Source organism: Manacus candei, unplaced genomic scaffold (genome assembly GCF_025592945.1).
Source record: "Manacus candei isolate 608988 ecotype Guabito, Panama unplaced genomic scaffold, ASM2559294v1 h1tg000018l, whole genome shotgun sequence".
Lineage (NCBI taxonomy): Eukaryota > Metazoa > Chordata > Aves > Passeriformes > Pipridae > Manacus > Manacus candei.
The window spans coordinates 13,902,241-13,924,008 of NW_026138066.1; the positions used below are offsets into that span (position 1 = coordinate 13,902,241).

At 43.8% G+C, this 21,768-nt stretch overlaps 2 protein-coding genes across 8 annotated transcripts in view; both read left to right on the plus strand.

Annotated features, from left to right (window-relative positions):
- The window catches only part of CREB3L2 (cAMP responsive element binding protein 3 like 2), an 85,198-nt gene extending 78,359 nt beyond the window's left edge, over positions 1-6,839 (plus strand). For both annotated transcript variants that reach the window (XM_051784764.1, XM_051784763.1), the window contains exon 12: positions 4-6,839. In XM_051784764.1, the coding sequence (XP_051640724.1) occupies positions 4-79 (76 nt within the window). In that variant the 3' untranslated portion in view covers positions 80-6,839. The remainder of the gene's footprint in view (positions 1-3) is intronic.
- A 5,843-nt stretch (positions 6,840-12,682) lies between these two features.
- DGKI (diacylglycerol kinase iota) overlaps positions 12,683-21,768 on the plus strand; it is a 216,614-nt gene continuing 207,528 nt past the window's right edge. For 2 of the 6 annotated variants that reach the window (XM_051784750.1, XM_051784751.1), the window contains exon 1: positions 12,721-13,022. In XM_051784750.1, coding sequence (XP_051640710.1) covers positions 12,832-13,022 — 191 coding nt within the window. In that variant the 5' untranslated portion in view covers positions 12,721-12,831. Of the gene's footprint in view, positions 13,027-21,768 lie in introns of all 6 variants that reach the window. The other 4 variants (XM_051784753.1, XM_051784752.1, XM_051784747.1 and 1 more) reach the window with 4 other exon arrangements.

Consider the following 21,768-nt stretch of genomic DNA (forward strand, 5'->3'; position numbering starts at 1 on the left):
CAGAGTCAACTCCGAACTAGAAAGAAATGAAACACTGAAGATAATTGAAATAGATAGAAGAGTCAATGCCACCTCTTAAAAATAAAAAAGGCCTTTTTTTCTTGACTTCCCTCTTTCCCACATCTTTTCAACCAAAGTTCCCCTGACTTGTCATCCTCAGTGAACCAAAGTACAAAAGAGAGGGAGTTCAACTTCTGCATTGACTGGTGAGGCTGTGACTACAGATGGGATCTCTTGTCTTTGTAACTCCCTTCCTCACTTCGCACACAGTCCCTGTCTTTGCTTTTATTCCTCTCCTGTCTAACACTGCAAGGGCAGGATTGAATTATGATGGCAGATGATGCCAGCAGTGTGCCAGTGACTGGTGGGTGTGTGTGCCACATGCACACAGCCTGGTCTGAGCACAAAAGCATTCTGTAGAAGAGTGAAATATGCAAAACCAACAGGAGCACGTGGGTGATAGTTTTCTTGGGAGAAGGTAGCTGAGGGAGAGAGAGGAGGTGCAGCATGATGGTGCTCCAAATCTAATCACAGCTCTGTGCCTGCTGGTCTACAGCACTTGAGCCTTTTGTGGGGATTGAGAAGCATGTGTTTAGCCTGCTTCTGAAGGGACAAGAAAGGGCCCTGAGACTGCTGAGCTCAGAACACAGGCAGGAGAGGGGTGGGCAATGATGGTGCTGAATTGTCCTCCCCTAGCTCTTTCTCTTCTCCTTTATTGTTTAGTGGGGTAGGTTTCTCTGTGTGCTGAAAGCAGTTCTGGTAGGCTTCCCTGCTTCCACCCTTGAGAAATTAAGCAAAGATCAGTCACTGTCTTGTCACACTTTGTGTGGGAGAACTACACTAGTTTAACTAAATCTGTTTAGAAAGCAGATTTTGTTAAATTTATGCAATGTTTTAGATGGATGCCCTTTAGTTTGCTTAAGGCTAATCTATTTAGCTTTTATCAGTTCCTTCCCAATAAACTGAATCAATGTAAGGCTTAAACCATAAGTGCCTCCTGAGAGGACGATATGGATTTAATTTATTGGCCTCTAGATGCATTGACGGAATTTCTTATTTCCAGTCTCAGATTGTCTTGTGTTTTCCTTTCCTTGCCATCTTCCTGTTACTGTTGTAAATAGTATTTATTAGCTTTGCAAAATCTTGCTCAGGCAGTTGCAATGAAGAGAACTGAGCTTCCCTTAACCCTGCAGGTGATCTGAGCAAACTCTAAAATCTAACACACAAATATTACTGAATACCCATTCCCTCCCCTTAAACTTGAATTGTTCTAAAATAAAGCCATGTATCTTATTTTCCTCTGTGGAAAGATACATTATGACATCCTCTTACCTCCTTTTCCAGAGATGTGATCTTAGACCAACTGCTTTGTTGAAAAGACAGGAGTATAGGTAGCCCCAGCTAGGCACAGTTCAGGCCTGGAGGTGGTAGATACTGTATTAGCTGTATGGCAAGGCAGCCTCTGAGCTGAGGAGTTGATTATGTAAGCAGGAGACCTGTGAACAGAGGGATGAGATGAGCACACAGGGAGGTGAAGTGACTGGCCCAAGTTCAGTGGAAAAGGCAAGAGCAGTATTCAGGTCTGATCCCGGTCCAGTAGTCTTCTCCCTGCTTTGTTTCTTCCTTGTCCTGTGTCATTGTTGTCTTTTAAGTGTCCTCTCAGTACCCTGGTCATGCCTTTGCTGGAGCTGTGCTTCTTGCAATTTGTCCTTGCAGTGGCATAATTGAACTTACCCCAGGATTTGAGCAGGGTTTTATCTGGTTCCTACAGAAGGGCACTCAGGCTCCATTGAGATGGATTTAATGTGAAAATCCTAATTCAGCAGGCTAGCATAGCTACTTTACAGTTTACCAGAAGAAGTCAATTAAAAAAAAAGAATTTGAAGCTCTTTTGTCTTTTATTTTTTTCCTAATGATAAATAAGGGAAAAACTAACCTAGCCTTACAAGTAATTTTTTACTATGTACAGTAGATATTTCCTGCAAGTATTCTGTTTTGTAAAATACTGGATTTGTATTTTAATACTGCAGCTATCACACCAGCTCCTTTCGTGTTCTTCATTCTCCTTAGACTTTCTTCCCTATTTGCCATCCTCAGGCCTGACTCAAAACTCAGAGAAATGAATGGAAAGTATTTGGCGAATTACAGGGGACTGTGGATCAGTTCCCATTGTGCCATTTTAAGAAGGTGTTTCACATTAGTGACAGTGAAACATGTGCCTGACTCCATGAGCTAGTAGTGAGTTTTGGTGTACAGACGTGCTTTCTATGTAATGCCCTATTCTTCTATGCAAGTGCCTTTTTATTATTTTACCTGAGGTGGCAGTGAGAGGGGAAGTGCTGTTGTAGTCTATGTTGCAGCTGTTCCCTTCTTGGCATGGGTCAATCACTGCCCTAGAGTCTGTCTCCCTTCACAGTGATCCTCCTGGGTCCTCTGAATCATTCCAATATCTATCAACAACTTTTGTATGATTCTGTTTTTTTCTTTTTGAATGGTTTAAGGCCTCACATAAACAGTGACCACTGGTGGGTGCCACGAGGGATGGCTGCATTGCTCAGCCACTTGAGGTCAGCAAAGTGACAGGAGAAAGCTGGGATTGACCCTTCCATTACCTTATGGCTGGTCAGCATAAGTGTGCAAGGTCATAGTTTAGGAAATTCCTTAGATGGTCTTTTTTTTTCCAGAGCACCAATGGTTTGCCACCTCTGAGGGCAACTGAGTGGTTAAATATTCTGCAGAAGAGGTTCCAAGCTGAGAAGTGCAACACCACTTACTAGTCTTGCAGTTTGTACTGTGCATATAAGCAGGAGGCCTCTCTGCCTGAACTCATGCCCATGACCAGTTAAATGGATCACCAACCAGTGCAGATACAGCTAACTTCAATGTCTTAAAACCAAAATGGAATTATTTCTCAATACTCACAGGACAGATGATTTTGCACAACCAAAACAGCCCCTCCTCTCCGAAACGTACTGCACTTGCCACTGTTAAAACTTTGCCCTATTTTTTTGCTTAATTTGGGAATGTCAGTTCAAATCTGGTTGGGAGATAGTCATGTTTTCATCCAGAGCATTTTAAATGGCTGCAGTCTGGGTCAGGCCTCAGTATTAATTCATCCAAGCCAGTACGGCCGTTCCGATTTTCTTGCAACTGTTTGATAATCTGTTTCTATAATCTTAATTTGTGTAATCCTTCAAGTTATTTTTAGGTACTCCTTTGGGGAATCTCTTGACCTAGCACACACATTGCTTGGGGATTTATTGTATTACATGTTACTTCTTATAATAAGGAAAACCTTTACTTTACTTGGGTATGTTTGTGATCATTTTTCTTCAGGGGCCTTAATAGAACAGGTTTCTCTGCTAGATACTGGGGGCCAAGGAATCCCCTGTCATCACCTCCTCACAGGCTGTTGAGCAGCAAGGACTTCACTATCTCCAGAGGTAGTTTGTGCCCATGTTGTGTACCTAGCAGGGGGATGGGGAAGGCAGGACAGTGCCAATTGCACTGCCAGCCTCAGCAGCCCAGGGGTGACCCCAGTGTGAATACTGATGCACTGCACACCATGTGCAGAGGCAGCTTATGTGCTCTGTGTTAAGGGCATAAGAAAGGAGTACTTAGGTGTATTCAGGGAGGATGCCAGTGTAAGTGCTTTTAATTAGCTCAGCTCCATTACTTGAGGTCTTAGCCTTCTGCCAGTGTGCTTTTTCCCATGATCAGTGACTTGGTGCTGTAGAACAATGTGTGTGTATGGATGTGGTAAGCAAAGGCCTTACATGCTACTTAATTTCCATTTCCAGTAGAGGACTTGAGTGATACTTGCAGTCCTCAGCTGTAACATTATGGTGTTTGTCAGCACAGTTTTATACACACTAGTAAACTTACCTTTTGGCTTGTAGCTTTAAAGCATGTCTAGATCTGTCAGGTCTTTGCTTCTAGGGAGATAAGCTATGAATGAAGGTAGGGCATTATTTTATATAAATATATATATATATATATTTTAAAACTATCAAGCACAGGGCATGTGCTGTTTCTAACCTTGTTACTAGTGTGTAGATAATGTTGGTTTTTCTCCCCTGGGCTATTTATAGTTCTTTGCTGCATTTCTTTCATTTCATCTGTACCATTCAATATTTTTCATCAGCACAGACTAATGGATTAGACTGAGGTTCTTAGGCCAGATCCCACCTGATACAACGCAGCACACTTCTCACATACTGCTCTTGGGGGTGCAGGTCTGATTTATACTGACAGGGGACCTCTTCCATATCTCTCTGTATAACGGTGTATCTTGATGTATTCTTGATTTTTCTAACGTGGACTAAAAATTAATCTAAAACCTTTTTTTTTCCTACTGAAGAAACCAACCCACCTCTCTGCTCCCATCCCCCCAAACTATGAGTGGTAAATTCTGTCTAGACACATTTAAAATGTAGGTCAAGTAAAAGAAGGATACTAATTGCTACGTTGGGAGGGATTTCCACTGAGTATTTGGGCTCTAGATTCTAACTAGTGCCAAGAGGCCATTGTACAAGACCCACGCAGTTGAGAACAGAGGAATACGGAGTATTTTTATACTCTTGGTGACTAAAATATTTCTTTCTCGAGTCACTAATTAAAAAGGGAACATTTTGTATTCTGAAGGTGAAATGATAGGTCAGAACTTCATAGCTACAAAAGTTATACTAGCCTATATAAGTAGTGTAGTGCTGTGATGCATTGCTGGTTTGCACTGTATAGTGTTAAGGATTAATAACTTTGGGGGTTGCAAAGATGAATGAATTGATTTACATGTTAAGTAAGGTCTTTACAAATAAGATGTAAGGATTCAATCAATACTGTAGCTTTCTCATGGCCAATAAAATGACATTGGGCACTCAGAGATATGTTGAGGGTGTGATCCCAGTTAGTAGTACCACATTGCTTGGGTGATCAGCATCCACTGGAGGTGCTCTCCAGTGTTGAGAGGGAAATTGCAATTCGTTTTTGTCCTTTTCGTGTCAGGCCTTTTTCTGCTTTACCAAGGTGTATATATACATATGAGTTTAATTGCTGCGTAGAAGAGAGTGCATCTTGCAGAAACCTCTAATTTGTGATGCTGAGATGGAGTCTGAATATTCTCTATTAGCAGTAGTCTCTTGTGTACCCTAAAACCGATCTCCATACTCTTTCTCCAAGAGCTTCAGCTGAACAGCTAACTGAGCATGGGAAAGCTGGATTTGTAGATCTGTCTTACAGAAAGTGTGAAATAAAGGGCAAGTGAAGGGACCTGACATCACAGGGAAACCCAGTTCTTGATTCCATAAATCAGCAGTGATAGCCTCTGTCACTAGTTCCCCGCTAGGTTTAGCTTTATTCTTGTTCCCCTTGCTCTTTAATATTACGCAGTCCTGTTTATGCATATCTGACCTTTATGTTATATGCCACTTTCCCCTCCAAACAGCAAGTAAAAATCTTTTTTAACTTTAGCAGTCCATAATGAAGGGAGTGGAAGAGGGAGAGGGGGAAGCAGAGGCAGGTAATCATTTTCTTTTAACAGAACTCAGCTCATATCTGACTTTGCCATACCAGATTTTAATTCGGCGGTGCTGATGTAACAGTGTCTTGCTTTCTTCATTTGTACAGTCAGCAAGAATGAGTGTGAGCATGTGTGTATCTGTGCAGATGTGAATAATTAAAAGAAATCAACAACACAGGGTTGTTTCCTTAATGTAATAAGTGTCACTAAATAAAGGCATCTACCTGAACACACAGGGCGCATTCGGCTTGGTGCAACAGGAAATCCAGGCCTTCCTCTCTGAAACCTGTTCAACATTCCACATCACTGAGCACTCATAAAACTGTTGTGTGAATTGCTGTCTGAAGACTGTGCTGTGATTAATTGTCGACTGAATGTTGTTGCACTGTGTCATTTTGTGTGTATGCCTAGACTGTCTGGCCTTTCTGTAGGACAGCTCTGGCTTGGTTCAAAAAAAAGATTATTTTGGGCTTTATTGTATATTCTGGTATCATTTTTGTTCTGCAGAATTATGGCTTTGAATCTTCTTTTTTTTTTTAAGTGATGTAAGTTAGCCTTAAAAGGTGGCCCCTGGGAGCCGATTGCTCAAGGAACACAGTTTCTGAGCTGGTCTTGTGGGAGAGGATCCCCCCTTCTGTGGGAGTGCTACTGCCCTGACAGCCCCATGGGCACATTGAGGGGAAGCAGTTTGCTCTCAGAGGGCCATGCTGTGACACAAATACATCACAGTTTTTCTAAGATTTGCTAGGCCTTCCAAGGGTACACTACCTGGTGTTACTCTCATGAAGAGAAATACATATCCAGGGCCAAATCCATTGCCTTGGGCCACGCAAAACAGCACCTTGTGATTGAGTCACTCTGCTGTGACACACCTAAGGCACTTAAGTTGATCTTTTCCCTTTCCCTTTGTTCACGGGAATGCAGTATGGGTTTGTGCAAACATTTAAAACTATCTAAGATGACATGGACAGTGATACTAGTGCAAAAGCATGTCCTCCAAAACTCCTTGGTAAACTTCACTGGGGCCTCTTCTGACTGCAGATGTCTCTATTCTCTTGGCATGTCTATTTAACTCTGTGTCTGTGTGTACAGTGGCCTCTATTTTTGTACAAGTGCTGTCATCTGGATGCGATCCCACCTGATTGTTAACACTGCAAACATGTCCATTGGGTGGAAAGAAATTGCTGTTTTTCCTTTTTAAATCATCTGCCTGATTCTACGAGAGAACAGACTACCTGCTTTTGTAGCCTAAATATGTATGTAGCGAAGTATGTTATGCTTTTCATTTCTTGCAAATAAATATTTTCTGTAGAAAAAGCAAGTACAACTTGTTTGATTTCCTCCTGATTGTTGGAAAAGATCTGGGCCCTTGGCTTTCCCAGGTGTGGCGCTGTGTGCAATGTGTCTATCTTCAAGACGGCAGAACCCCAGTACTTTAGCAGGGTGCTAGAAAGAGAAGGTTAAAAGCAATGATGTGGTTTTTTTACTGAAGCTGGCTGCCCCTTCCCTTTTTGAGATTAGCAGAGAATTATGTCTGTCAATAATGGGTGGAAATTAGGTGAAGGCTGATGGCGTTTAATAATGATAATGGCACTTCAGTGCAACTATGCGATACAGCCCCATTAATATTAAATTCTGTCTCCTTAAAAGTGGGATCCAGGAAGGCTGATGCTCAAGGGGGCACTTGCTTCAGCCCAGTGATACCAGTCTGCTAGGGCATGCTGGAGCTCGAGTTGTATGGGCCAAATAGCCCTCTGGAAGGTAAGGCCTTTAAACCCTGCACTGGCTTGACACTGGATTTGCTTAAACTAAAGCGAACTCTTAAGAGAGCTCTTTCTGCTTTGGCTTTTAGGGATTGGGTCCTCTGCTGGCCTCGGGTCCTTCTCTTACCCTGACTCACCCCTGAGATAGCTCAGGAGCTTTCTCTAGCAATTCAGAAGCTGTTCTGCCTGTGTGAGCAGTCAACCTTAGGCCCAGCAGCCCAGAAACAGAATCCAGCCAAGGGACGGAGCTGAACCTTTACTACTTTGGGTAGACATGGAAAAAAACCCACCTAATTTCTTCCAGTTTGGGGACTCCATGGCTTTGCTGGCCACCCAGGGAACTTGATGATAGATGGCCTAGTGCAGGTGTGAAAACTACCCTGTGCAGAGCTGCCATCACAAATGGTGTGGTAATTTGTTTTACACCAGTTTTCTTCTAGGAAAGAGACCTCGTATATGAGTATCGTGCATCCATACAGTAGCAACCAAGAATTTATTCTCTGCAGGAAATATTAGTGATGGAAATAATAGTTCTGAAATAGTACTGAAAGTGAAAATGGGAGCGTGAGAGATGGCTTTGATGCCTCCTTTTCAAGGCCTCTTAAAGAAGACTGCTTTAGAGGTTGGAGAAGGCAGCGTACCATGAAAATTGGAACACCATGGCCTGCACTAAATTTGTGGCCAATGCATATTTTCGGAAATGCCTTGGTTTGGGGCTAAAAAGGTTGAAGTAGCAAAAGAAATCGGTAGTGGAGTTAAAAAAAAAGCTCCTCCAAAGCTCTACCTTGGGTGCCTCTTGTTTTCTGAACAGGCAATTTCACTTGCCAGAACTATTGATCTAGGGTACTTGTTAGCAGCATCAAGCCATATATAGCATTTTTAGAGGAAAATCATTAGACTGTGACTGATTGGGAAAGTTACCCTCAGCTTAGTTTCAGCTGAGCTCAGTTCCTGCAAGCATACAAAACATGGACCAGTGATTAACGATTGGTTAAGAATCTCCTCGGATCTCAGTATTACCCTTAAATCATCACACAGCAGGTGATGCTGCAGGGAGTCTGTGATTAAAAAAGAAGCCCACATACAATGAAGAAATGCTGGGTGATGAGCTGTCAGCCTTGCTACCTATCAGCCTCTGGTACATGCTGTTCTTTGAAAAGCATGTTACTGCATGAAGCCAAGGCTGAATTTTGATACTCCTTTCTCAGGCTGATTCCCATTGCAGGGCAGGTAATGCAGCTTGTGATGCCTCTCATGGCATGGTTGGGTGGTAAGTCTTCTCCCTTTGCTGTTAGCTATTGCTTGTACCTATTTTACAAGAAGCACAGACTTCACCCTTGTTGAAGGTATTTCATGAGAGAGTCATTCCTGGTGCTCTCTTTCCTGGTCTGTTTGCTTTAGAATTTTTTTAGAAACACAAACCTCACGCTTGTGGCATGCTGGTGAATTTGGCTTACCCTTCTCCATGCTTCAGATTCCTGGTCTGCAAAGCCAGTGGTAGCTTCCTCCTCTCTATAAAATACATTGAGATTAAGCAAAGCAAGATGATCCAAAGGAGCTAATGATTGGAAACAAAAGCATTTTTGTTTTCTAATTATAATAATGCTAATGTGTCTTGTTTCCCTCCAGTTTGTATTTAAAAAAGTTGAAGTAGTTTTTTTGATTTCTCATTTTATTGCTGTTGTCTCTTTGTGGGCTTCAAATGGTCTGCAGGAATGACTTCTTTGACTTTTTATTATTCTACTCACATAGAACTGTATCTACATGAGTTCTATACATTGCTATAGAATTACTACTTTGTGTATCTCCAGTAAGGAGAAAATGACAAGTTCTGGCCCTTATCTTTGCTGTGATACTGCTGAGGGAAGATAACCACTGTAGAGTAAGTCCATGACTGTTGGGTTATCTCACTTCCACTGTCCAAAGAAATGTTTACATTCTGGTTGTCCTTCTTTTTAAGACCTCTGTGGTGAAAACCTGGGTTTGATCCATGCTATCTGTGAAAGGGCAGCACCCAGGTGCTTCCAACCAAGTGACACTTCATTTCACCTCTATGAACACCTTGACACCAGGTACCAGGGCATATTTCTGGCTATGGCAGCCTTCAGGCAGAAAGGGGAGCAGTGCTGAAAAATAGCTGAAAAATGGTAAAAATAAACAGAATGTACCAGAAAGCAGTAACTCGACAAAGAGCTAATTGTTGTTGCAGGGTGAAGCAGCTCTGCCCAACAGGGTGATCTGCTGAGCTGAGCTTGGTCCCTACATGTTGAGCCTCAGCATCCCTCAGTTACTCAATGGATAAGCAGTGCTCTACTGGAACTTCAGATGCTGTGAATGTTTTTGTGGGGTTATCTATCAGCATTGGATCTGGAAAGGGAAGCTGGCTGCTTGTTCGGTCACATTTAAAAATAGAATAAAAATTTGAGGGGATGCAAACACTTATGCACACATGTGTATAAATATATTTTGTATGTTTTCCTGAAGGTTGAATGTTGAAGGTTTTCCTGAGGATGAATTTTGTATTATCTTAAGGAATATGGAACATTAAGAGTAGACTGACTTCTCACTGGGTAGCCTGGCACACTGGACAAGTAAGATTGCCCCACTCTTTTCTTCCCCAATGTCCTTTTTCATATTTTTCCACCTCTTTTCTATTAGGAAAAAGATTTTCAGTCCCTCCCTCTCAGAATAAAACTTAGCACAGTGCACACAGTCTGTGCACACTGGAGTGTTCAAAATGGGATTTAACAGGCATGTGAGTAATGGAATAAACCTCCTTCCCCTGGCTTTACTCCAAAAGGCTGAAATCCCTCCTTTTGCTGCATTTCCTCTTTCGTTCCCACCATCCGCCCTATTCTAGGTGGAATTCTAATCCATGCTATTCAAAGCATGCAGTGTGGTGAGAAGTTTCCACCCAGGAAGAAGAGCTCCCCACCTGCTGAACCTTGTCAGCTCTCCCAGTTAAGCAGGGGAGTCACCGCAGAGCGATGTGAGGTGCTCCTCTTAACCTGACAATGCTTAAACAGATGAGAACTCAGACATGGGAATTCAGGTTTTTGCTAGCATGATGATCCCAGATACTGGCAAAACCTGTTAAAAATCTATTTTTGTGCTCATCCTTTCTCTCCTGATCCAGCGGTATGTCTGCAGCCGTGTCTTGGAGCAAACGTGATGCTCTTCCAAAGCTTGTGCTGTTGCTGCCTTGCTCTAACCACAGGGATTGACAGCTATGCCACAGGTGTAATTGTGTAAGCAGGGCTTTCCTTCACGAGCCTCAGATTCTCTCATAATTGCTCATATTCAGAAAAAGGCATAGGAAGTCAGTTTAGCACTTCATGTTGCAAATGAGTCATGCAAATTGCAGCAGTCAGAGGAAAAACAGGTAACCCCGGAGCAGAGTGTAGATTTGGTCATGTGGGGAAAATGGTTATTGACAAGCAGGAGTCACAGGAGGCTTATGCTGGAGGAGGAGGCGGCTCAGTGGCTTGGAGAGGGGGTAGGAAATTCTAATTAGTTGTTAGCCTTCGCTCCAGGTGCTCTGTGGGAGGTGGAGCGATTAGCTGGGGCACAGGCCACAGAGTTGTTCTTATGTGGACCACAGGCTAAGACAATAAAGCTGTGAGATGATAGGTAGTGTTCTGCTCTCTGACTGCAAAATTAATTTGCAGTTAAAGGGGTTTTTTACACATCATTGGCATCTTCTCATAGCAATGGTTTTCACTGAAGACAGAACCTTGAAGATAGTACAGATGAGAGAGGGACTTACGGTGCTGCTCCTCATCCTTGAAGCTTAATGTTGGCTTGGCTTTGAACTGGCCTTTGACAGTACCACCCCAAAATGGATTACTTCTGTACTGCAAAAGAGACTTGTCACAATGTTCTTAAATTGAATGCTTTCACAAGCAACACTGGCTGATGATTTCCCTGAGAAGTTCAATTGGAGACTTTTCAAATGAGAACCCAGGTCTCTAGGGAAAAGGCAGTGGTTCCAGTAGAGCTCCATGCTGGTGTGTAAATCTCTCTGCACACAGAGAGATCCAGAGCAGGATCCAGACCTTCCTTTTGCAGTTCTGAATAAGAACTTTAGTTTTCCTTCTAATAAGTCAGGTATTGCATTGCTTAATTATGTTTTAGTCTGTGTACTTTACTAGTAACTAAAAATACTCTGAAATTTGGAGGAGAAAATTTATATCCCTATTGGAAGAAGCACGTGTGCACGTAGGGAATGTATGCATTGATTATGCATATGGGTAGAATATGACTTTGAAGGTTGGTTCAACTTTTAAATACACATAGTGTAGGAAAAAGATCCACTTTTCATGACCCTTCTCTACTGCCAGCAAGGGACAGAAAGATGTCAGTTGGCTGGCATGGTGAGCCTGTCAGTGCTGAAGCTGAGGTGAAAGATGTGTACACAGTATGTGCTACAGGTGGAGAAGCTGAATCTTTACATGGGGTTAGAGAAGGAGCAAGGATCAGATGTTAAGAACCTATTGACTGTCATTCACCAGGTTGATGCTCAAGATTTTGGAACATTTGCACCCTGGTGCATATGGTGCCTATGTTGTTAATCATGGCAATGGTTGTGTTGTGGCACAAGAATAACAAAGAAGGGGCAAGGCTGCTCAGGGAAGTCATCTGTGGATCTGGTGAGGTTCTAAAATCTGCTCCCGTGGCCTATGTCCTCTCTGTAGAGTGCCCTTGTCCATGCTTCTCTTTTTTTTTTTCCTTATGTCTTTCTATTTTGAACTGCATTACCTTGGAGAACTTTTGGATACAGAAAACAGAGTCCTGGTTGAGCATAATTCCTGCTATAATTTCTGTACAGAAACAGACCTTGACCTTTTCTGTACTTTTTAATCTTATTGTCATTGTCAACTCACGTGCTTAAACAGCTCCATGCCGACACCTACCTCTAAAGCCTTCCTTAGTGACACACACTGAAGAAAAGGGAGAAGCAGGGAACAAGGTGGGAGGACAATTAATTTCACGGAGGGGCACCGTGATGCTTGTGTCAGAAGAAACCTCTTTGAAGCTGGGTGCTTTGATTCTGAGCATACCGAATCCAGATCGCCTAGGGAGAAAAATGAGAAGCAATCGCTAGACAAACAAGCTCGGGGTGTGAGAAGGCGAGGGGGTCTCTGGGTGCTCCGGGGCACCAGGACTCGCTCTCAAACATGTTTTTAATGTGACGCCGGGAGGGAGCCGGGTGCGGTAAGGCCAGGGGCGGGGATGGAGGGGGTGTGTCGTGACAGGGCGTGGCAGCGGGGGCGCGGCGGCGGGCGCAGCGATTGGCTGGCGGGCGGCGGGGCGTGGCAGCGGGGCGTGGCCACCCGGGAGTTTCCCACAATGCCCCGCTGCAGTGCGGCCGCCGATGGATGCTGCGCGGTCGCGCTGCCATTTGCAGCCGCCGCGGCTCGCAGCGCGCCCCGCGGCCCCGGGAGCTGCGGTCCCCCGGCCACCGCCGCCCCCCAGCGCCTGCAGCCGCCGGCCGGCCCTCCCCTGCCCCCGCCTCCTCCTCCTCCTTCTCGGCCCCAGTGCCCCGCCGCAATGAACCCCCCCGCTGCAGCCGGCGGAGAGGACACGGGGGCGACGGGTGGCGGCGGCTGCCGGGGGGCCGAGGGCGGCGGGGAGGCGGCGGGTGCCACCGGGGTCCCGGAGGAGCCGGGGCTGTCCGCGGCGGAGGAGTCGCTGGAGGAGAAGCTGCGGAGCCTCACCTTCAGGAAGCAGGTGTCCTACAGGTGGGTGCCGGGCGAGCGGGCGCCTCTCGGAGGAACCTCTCGGGCACCGGGCGCCCGGGGGTGGGAAGGCGCGGGCGGGTCCGGCGGCGGTGCGGCCGGGCAGTGGTGTGAGGGCAGCACCCTGGAGCCGGAGGGGCTTTTTTTCTTCATCCCAAAGCCTAAAAGAGCCCTCCCAGACCGGCGTTCCGTTAAGCCGGCAACCTGCGCAGAGCCCCGCTGCTGCCGTCAGGTTTGGGGTGCTCCTCCTGCGCGGCAGCGCCAGGGGAGATGGGGATGGTGTCGGTGTATGCGGGTGAACTTCAGAGTTACTCAGAGAGAGAGTGTCGGGGATCTTGCCCGGCTGCCAGGGGAATAGGTCTGTCTTCACGCTTTGCCCTTTCCGATAACAGCACAGCCGCCCGTGCTCCCGGCGCCTCCAAACGCTCGCCAGAGGGATTCGAAAAACCTTTCTGGTGGCACCGCTGCTCCCGAGAGGGGTTTCTCTGTGGGATGTCTCACGGGGTGCAGGTCTCCCCACCCGTGCCGGCAGCAGTTGTATAAGCCCCAGTGGCTGACAAGACAAGGTGGGCTGCTGTGCCCGGCTCCCCCACGCGTGGCTGGGGCTGAGGGCCGAGAGCGGCAGCCACCGGGGTGCCACGGGACATGCAAAGCAGGGCGTTACTTTCATAACCGTGGTCTTGGGTTTTTATGGCTTTGCATTTGTCTCCAATCTCTGATGTCAAATAAATGGGTTTCTTCCTTCTGTAAATACACCTGTGTGAAGGAGCTGTTGGTGAGGCTTGTCTGCTATTCTGTTACCAGCTAGGATCTGTTAATGGTCCGCAGCTGCTGAAACTGATTGCTGTCTGACAAGCTTCGTGCCAAAAAGTTTTCGAGCCTTACCTAATTCTAGCTGCAAAGCCTCCGTGGAGGCAGCACACCATCAGTAACTGGTATTCTAATGTGCTTAGGGACAAGCCCTCTCAGCTGGGAGGGTAGCAAACACAGAGCTGCTACTTATTTTGTATTTGCAAGAAGAGGGTGTCTCTAGCTCTCGGTAAATTAGCTGAAGAATCTCCCCTTACAGGGAGATACTTGATGTGCTGTCAGTTTACATCTGAGATAGCTTAGTAGCTGAGTCAAAGCTCTGCATGTGGCAGGGCTAAAAAACGATGTAATTAAACACTCTTCATAGCTGAAGTTTTATATAATACTTCATGTGTGCAGAGAGACTTTCCCCATGAGGGCTGATGGCCCCACTGGTGAGTGTGAAGTCTGGAATGATTCATACTGGACTCAATAAGGTGAACAGTGTGAAAATGAAAACTTGCTGGACACCTATAAAACATTCCATCAGTCAGTCATCTCTTGTACTTTTGCGCCTCTACCCTGACAGTTTTCTTAGCACACAACATTTAGGGGCAGGTAAGGGCAGAGTCTGTAGGTGAGCTGTTGAAGTCAAATAGCTGCTAATGAGACAGGTTTCCTAATGTGTCTGCTCATGGTTACAGAAATCTTGGAGGTGCTCTATTCAGGTTTTCATTTTCTTATTTCAGTATTTTGGCAACTTCTGCTTTTTTGGGGGAGGTGAAACAGGGGGGCACAGGGAGGAGATACTAAAATCTGCTTATAATGTTCTGCTCTCTCGATTGTCTAGAAGTGTGTTAAAGACATGGGTATTCTTGAAGTTTTCTGCATGGTCAATATTTGTAAGGGTTTCATAATAAATGCTTGTAGGAGGAAAGGCAGGGTTTTTTCTCTTCTTCCTCCCACCTCTCCTCTATCTAGTGTTCAACAAGTCTTGAACCTTCAGATATGAAAGCCTTTTCTTAGGCATCTCTTTATGCATATTACTTGTTCTACTTGACTTGATATGTGCAAGAAAGTGCATTTTCTTTGCGTCCTTGGATTTCCCCACCTTATCCTCTTCTGAAGCTGGTTTTCTACTGATAATGTGCACTCTTTCATTTATTCATAATGAGAACAATCTGGGTAGATAAAAGAGTAGAAAACTTCCACAAAGGACCTCCACTGAGCTCTCCACACCCTGCACCCCCCAGGCTCTTTAAATTACTACCATTTCTCTCAGTAAATTATGGTGCTGAAATACATTTGCAAATGTAAATGGCTATATTATATACAGGAAAATCTATTTATATTGGCACTTGAACTCCCTTATCCACTGGTAGAATAGAACTTATCCAAGGCTTCCTACAGACTTTCAAACCGCTCATTTAGGATCCTCTATGCAGGTGCATTACATTGAAATGCACCTATACAGCTGTATTTATCCATGCAGGAAAAAAACCCACAACAGTTGGAACTTGCTTAAAATAAGAAAGATTCATGAAAATGTAAAAAAATTAATCTGTTGGTGGCAGTTGAAAGAATGAAATAGGTGGCTGAAAAGGAGGTCAAGGTACTGTCAAAAGGGAAAAAAAGGAAGAACATTTGATGTACCAGTATTATGACATTATGACCTGAGACTAGCTTGAAGTACTATCTTCCCTCCTCCCTCCCTACCTCCCTTTTGTTTTGGTCTTGCTAAGCAGCAAATTCTTTCATTATAATGCTAATCTAATTAGCTACTGACATAGTTGTTGCATGCAAATAACTTGTTAGTTTCTCTAGAATTGTACCAAAACCACGCATAACACAGTTCAGAAACTAATGTTTTGTACTGATGTGGGCAGGATCTTCAAATGCAGAAGCTGCTGGATTAAATTTTGTGTAGTAAATACCAATGTAGGCATGTTTGTCCCCCAGTCAAACCATCAGGAGGAAAAACTTGCTTTAAACAACTCGGGTGTGCCTCACGCGGAGCTCGACAGTCCCCTGACCTTGCCATGTTCCCGGCCATTGCCACTTTGCACCTGACAATCCAAAAAGCTCCTTGTCCACGCCAAAAGCTCTGCCAGAAGTAGATATCTGCCTGCTGCTTACTTTCTAGCCAATGTGCTGTCATCACGTACACGCGCACAGTGGGGATGTGCCGCTCCTCTGTGCGTGAGCTAATGGGTTTAAAGCGTGTCTGTTTGTGTGTGTGCGTGTATGTGCTGCCAACACACGTCCCTTAAGTGGATCCTAATTTGCAGACGGGGCGCCCGCCCGGCCTGATGTAATGGGGGGGGGCGCTGCCGCTGGAGCTCAGCTGGTGGGAACTGCTGGTGCAGAGGGAGGGAAGGGGAAATCTGCAATCAGAAGCCTCGATCCCTTGAAGAGGGGTATCTTGCAGAGCTGGTCGCTGTGTAGACTGGATGAAAGCCAGAGAAATGATCTCCCTTTTCAGCCTCATGCTGTTAAATGAGGCCAGCTGACTTAAGACTGGGATGCTGACATCAGAATGCCAGCAGCTAAGCAGCAAGTTTAGGGCTAATTTTTGTTTTTACCCTGCAAATAGGGAATTAAGTATCTTAACAACATTTTGGCTTCTCTGCTTAAAATCTGAAATATGGGCTCACAAAATGAAAAAAATTCCTTTTTTTTTTTTCATAAACTGATCGAACCAAAAATTTGGTTTCCCAGCCAGCTGTGAAAAGGTTGGCAAATGAAAAAAAAAAAAGTGAATTAAATGTGTACATCTGCCAGAGAGAAATGCTTTCTACAGTTTGGTTCTGGGAGTAGTATCAACCTCCTACATTTCTAGACCCAGCAGATATTTACAAGACATTTGGACACAAAGCTATTATGTAAATTTTTCTTTCCTTGTAATTTTTATTGTTGTGTCACTGCAAATGCCTGTGAGAAACATCATGGTCTCCTTTAGATAAAGTACAGATTAAAGATGCTTTCCCAAAGAAATGCTTTATATAAAGAGAAATTCAGATTATACCAAAGGGATACTCAATAAGAATATTTCCACAATTAAAACTAAGGTAAGAGGAAATAAAGCTCTATCTTGCAGTTTTCCTGCAGGTATTTGCAACTCTAAAAAACTCATCTGAAATGCAATCTTGTAATTTAATTCTTTAAGCCTAGAGAAATAGTAAAAGTAAAAAAAAACCCACAAAAAATCCCCCCAAAAAACCACAAACAAAAAACCATCCTAAAAAACCAAAACAACCAACATAACCTAAAAAGCAAACTAACTGAAGCCATCAGTAAACCAAATGGTTTTTAATTTCTTAATTAATTATTATTTAGAAATCCAGGGAATCTTGATTAGTGGCATTGGAAATAAAAATACAGTTGTAAGTTTTAATGGCCCTCTTGTGAGAGCTCAAGTGGTATTTGGCAAACACTTGTCACCAGAGAACAGTTTTTCTAGAGAAATGTGTTTTCATTTTGACCAAGTGGAGAAATCCTGACTGAGGCAGTGGGTGGCAGGCTTTAGAATTCTTGCTTGTACGTGACTCAGGAGTTTCCAAAAGTGGGACCACAGCGAATCATTTCAGAGACCTGTGCTGCTAATGGGCTTGGCAGCTCAGTTATGGTGCTTTGTCTTTGGCTAAGGTGTCTTGCCCAAGCAAGAAACCATTCATTTCCCTTTTAGTACTGGGAGTGGCTGGAGGTGCTGGTTTTCATAGCTCGCTGTGTCCAGTTCCACTCAGAAATGTCACCATGTAAAATAGGTGGTTTGAGTTTCCTTGGATGCTGTTTCTCTCTGACTTGCCAAATTAATCTCTTTGGGATGTGCCTTGTGTGCTTTCCCAACCCTTCCTCTGCAAGCAGAAGCCAAGAATCAAGCTGGCTTTTCCTCCTGCAGCATCAGCAATAACTGCTTGTCTGCCATGGCAAAAAGTAACAGGAGTTATAATTAGAGTTGGTTTCATCACTGCATTTGAAGGGGAAAAAGTTATAGCAGAGAAGTTCTGGGAAATCCTTGATTACACAAGCCTTGTCACTGTTGATGACCATATAAGTACCTGAGACTACAGATGGGGCTTTAGACCAAAATAGAAATGTAAGGATAAGCAATATCCTCATTTTTTTTGCTTCATTTATTTACTGACATGATAGCGATCATAACACGCACATCTCTTCTCAGTAAACATTAAATAGATAGAGCATGATAGAGGTGTCTCTATTACTAAGACTTAATTATTTTATGAAATATGACAGAATTTACTAGTGTACTGTGAAGTATTATGAATAATTAAAGCTGGATAGCATTTGTAAAAATGAAAACACCCAGCACAAGCCTTTGATCTTTTGATTGTATTGATTAATTTTACTTAAGTTTCCTTGAATCTTAATACATTCTAATTCTATAAATGAGTGAGATTGTTCTGCACATAAAGGATGGATGAATTTTTATCTTCTGCCAAATGTCAAGAAAATAATTCTCGCTCTCTGGCCTAATCTCATAAGATCTGCTTACAACTGTCTTTAAGAGTTTCGGGTATGTACTGTACATCTTGTTACCACCCACTCTCATAACAGTAACTCAGTTAACTTTGTCACCCAAAGCTTTCATCACCATTTTGTCATTTTCTCCCAAAGCAGATCACTGGATGTTTTTGGTACATGAAGGGGCCTTCATGAAGCTATTTGATTTATAAAGCTTTGAGGTGGAAATCCCGTGTGGAGGCAAAAGGCAGAAAAAGGCTATGATAGTCACAAAGAAGAACCATACCATGGGAAAACCAAGTTGACATTTGAAGTTCCCTCCTGATATTGAGATGGGGCTGCAAGTCTGGCCAATAATGTCTCTATGTCACGCAAAGTAAAGGGACTGTCTTTGAATTTAGAGCATGTCTGATGTTCTCCCATATCTGGGGTTAGCAGCACTTCACAAAAGAGATATTGTGAATGGTAACTCTAAATAAAATTACTCATGAGCTGCAATGGAATTATGTACATACTCAGAAGGAGATAAGTGCATCAGTGATTTGAAAGGGGGAGCCTCTATGGGCACATAATAAAGCTGTTGTGTAGCACAGGCACGGACCTGTAGACTCAGATTGCCCTCTTACTGTTGCAGGTGGAAAATTTCACCGTGTAAAAAGTGCTGAATCAGGTGCCACATAACTTTGACGAAGTGGAAAACACTTCTGTTCTGGCTAGTCCTTTGGAATAAATGAGCAGGTAGTCAGTTCTTCTCTCCTGGGTCAGTCATGGGGCTGATCAAATTATTTGCTTGAAGCCCCACCAGACTTCTGACAGGTCTATTTGTTTGTTTGGGTTTTTTTATTTGGCAGCTTGGCTGAGTTGTTGGGAAGGATATGTGTATGTGCAACAACCTTCTGTGCTCTTTCTTCTATTTCACTGGTACATCCACCAGAGCCTGGGCATGAGATACACACGTGACAGTCGGACAAAGGATTCCCCACATATTAACAAAAAGAGGGAGGGGGAAAGAATAATAATAATAACAAAAAATCAGGAATGGGAGGCTTGTTTCTTTGTGTCTACTTCTTCTAGTTAAAGAACTGTCAATGAGGAACTTGGAATAAAATGGATGTGGAAAGCTGGAGCTCTTTTGTGTCTCGCTCTACAGAGTTCTTGTTTTGTTTTTTTAAAAAACACTTTGTAAGTGGGAGTGATGCACAGACTCAATTATACTATTCACACACATGTCCTGGTGTTGGTTTGGGGTTTTTGTCTCCTCCTTGTGGTTTTTGAATGATTCTATGATTTGTTGCTCTTAGCAGAGAAAAGCAATGTGGGGCTGGGTGTATTTGAAAAAAATGTGTAAGAGTACATCTAGACGTGCCTGGCTATGTTTGTGTACAGGGTCTGTAGGAGCCTCCATGTGGTTAGTGCTGGGTGTTTGATGGCTGTGTATGGGTTAGGTAATGCCACAGTGAGTAGCTTCAGGGTGAAGGAATGTATATGATGGGACATGGGCAAGAAGGACTTCACTGTGCATTTGCAAGTTGCAACTGTGCGGGAAAATCATCAGTGTTTTCTCTTAAATAGTTGCTGGACCTTGTGTGGGCTTAGAAAAGTGTACCAGGGTGGGCTGTGTGTTCTGGAGCCTCAGTGCATGCTCTATATAAATGCCCAGTAACATAAGATGAAAGGATGTCATTATGTTGCTAATGCCAATGTATGGTGTGTGGGTTTTCAGCCTTTATTTAACTGTACTTTCCTCTGAGGTAATACATATTTATGTATATAAAATGTTAATGTGCTTGCTCATGGTGAAGGCCATAGGTCTGATGCATGCAGTGCCAAGACCCAGGTTTGCAGGCACATCTAAAGCCACCAGGCTTCTCTGGTTTCACTTCTCATTTTTGTCTATACTGGGCTTTTTATTTCTGTTTTCCTGCTTCTCTTGGTGTGGATGTGCTGGCCTGTGGGTGTAGCTGCTTCCCTGGTGCCCATGTTCTCAGCCCTGAATTCTCCTGTTGCCCTTTCTCTCGGGATGCTGAGCTCCTGGTGAGGCTGTTGCTGCTTCATGTACAGCCCACTTCATGCTGCCAGCAGGGAAGTTGATTGCCTCTCAGCCAGCTCATAAAAGGCTTTTTTTGCCTCCCTGGAAACTTGTCTTTTACATTTTGCCTGTAAATGAATTCAGGGAGGATTTTGTCAGTGAAGATTAAGATGTGTACAGTCCTCACACCAGCATCACCTTGTCTAATGTGCTGGCAGAGACTGTCCAGTATGTACTTGAGTTGGTCTCTGAGGAAAACACTGGGCTTGGGATGACTGCAGATAGAGAGAAAAGTGGTTTTCTTACTTTAAATTTCATTAGAATTTTTTTTCTCCTACAAAAGACCACAGCCCCCCATCTTAGTCTGCAGAAGAGATTCACAAATGAAGCAGGAGGCTGTGTAGGGTAAAGGAAGGGGCTGTTTGTTTTTTTGACTCAAAAAAATCTGGTGTTCTGGTCAGAGCCTTACCTTAAACAACAAAATGAAGTGCTTGTCTGTGATACTTTGTCTCAGTTTTTTCCATCTGTAAAGCTGTAATCCATGATAATACATAACACAGGCAGTGTAGGACCTGAGTCTTTGTAGCTACACTTAAAGAAACAGAAGAACATAAAGTGACTTATTTAGGAGTGCAGATGGAATCTGTGTGACAAAGTGGGAACAGATCCTCAACTCTAGCACTAACAGCAAGACCTCCCATCCAGGCTAAGAGTATAGTGAAACAGAAAAGGATTGAAACTGCAACATGAAAGTTGCAGGAGAGGCAGAGGACAACTGTGCATGAATATTGTAATTAGATCTTGCTTAGAATATAATACACCCAAATATACCTAAAGGGGGCCTACAGGAAAGCTGAAGAGGACCTTTTTACAAGGGCCTGTAGTGACAAGAATAATGTCTTTAAGCTGAAAGAGAACAGGTTTATATTAGATATTAAGAAGAAATTCTATATTGTGAGCATGGTAAAGGCACTGGAACAGGCTGCCCAGAGAAACTGTGGATGCCCCCATCCCTGGCAGTGTTCAAGGCCAGGTTGGATGGGGCTCTGAGCAACCTGGAATAGTGGAAGGTGTCTCTGCCCATGGAAGGGGTGTTGGATCTAGATGATCCTCAAGGTCTCTTCCAAATCAAAGCATTCTTTGATTCTATGGACTTTTGCTTCTGACTTATTTCATTGAGCAAATGGGAGGGTTCATTTTTAGGGAGATTCAGTAGCCTGAGGCTGCCACAGGGCACTAAGTGATTCTTCTGAATGCCTTGACACCTCCATCTAACTTAGTGAAATGGCCCAGCATAAAGGTGGGGGAGAAGTTGAAGGGAAAGGGAAAAAATTTATTACATGTTTTTGATGAATAAATGGACGTGAACTACTATGCTCTTTACAAAGGAAGCTGGTGCAGGGCTAAACCTGTCTGTACTGTAGGATTGAGCCTGATTTTTCTCCATTA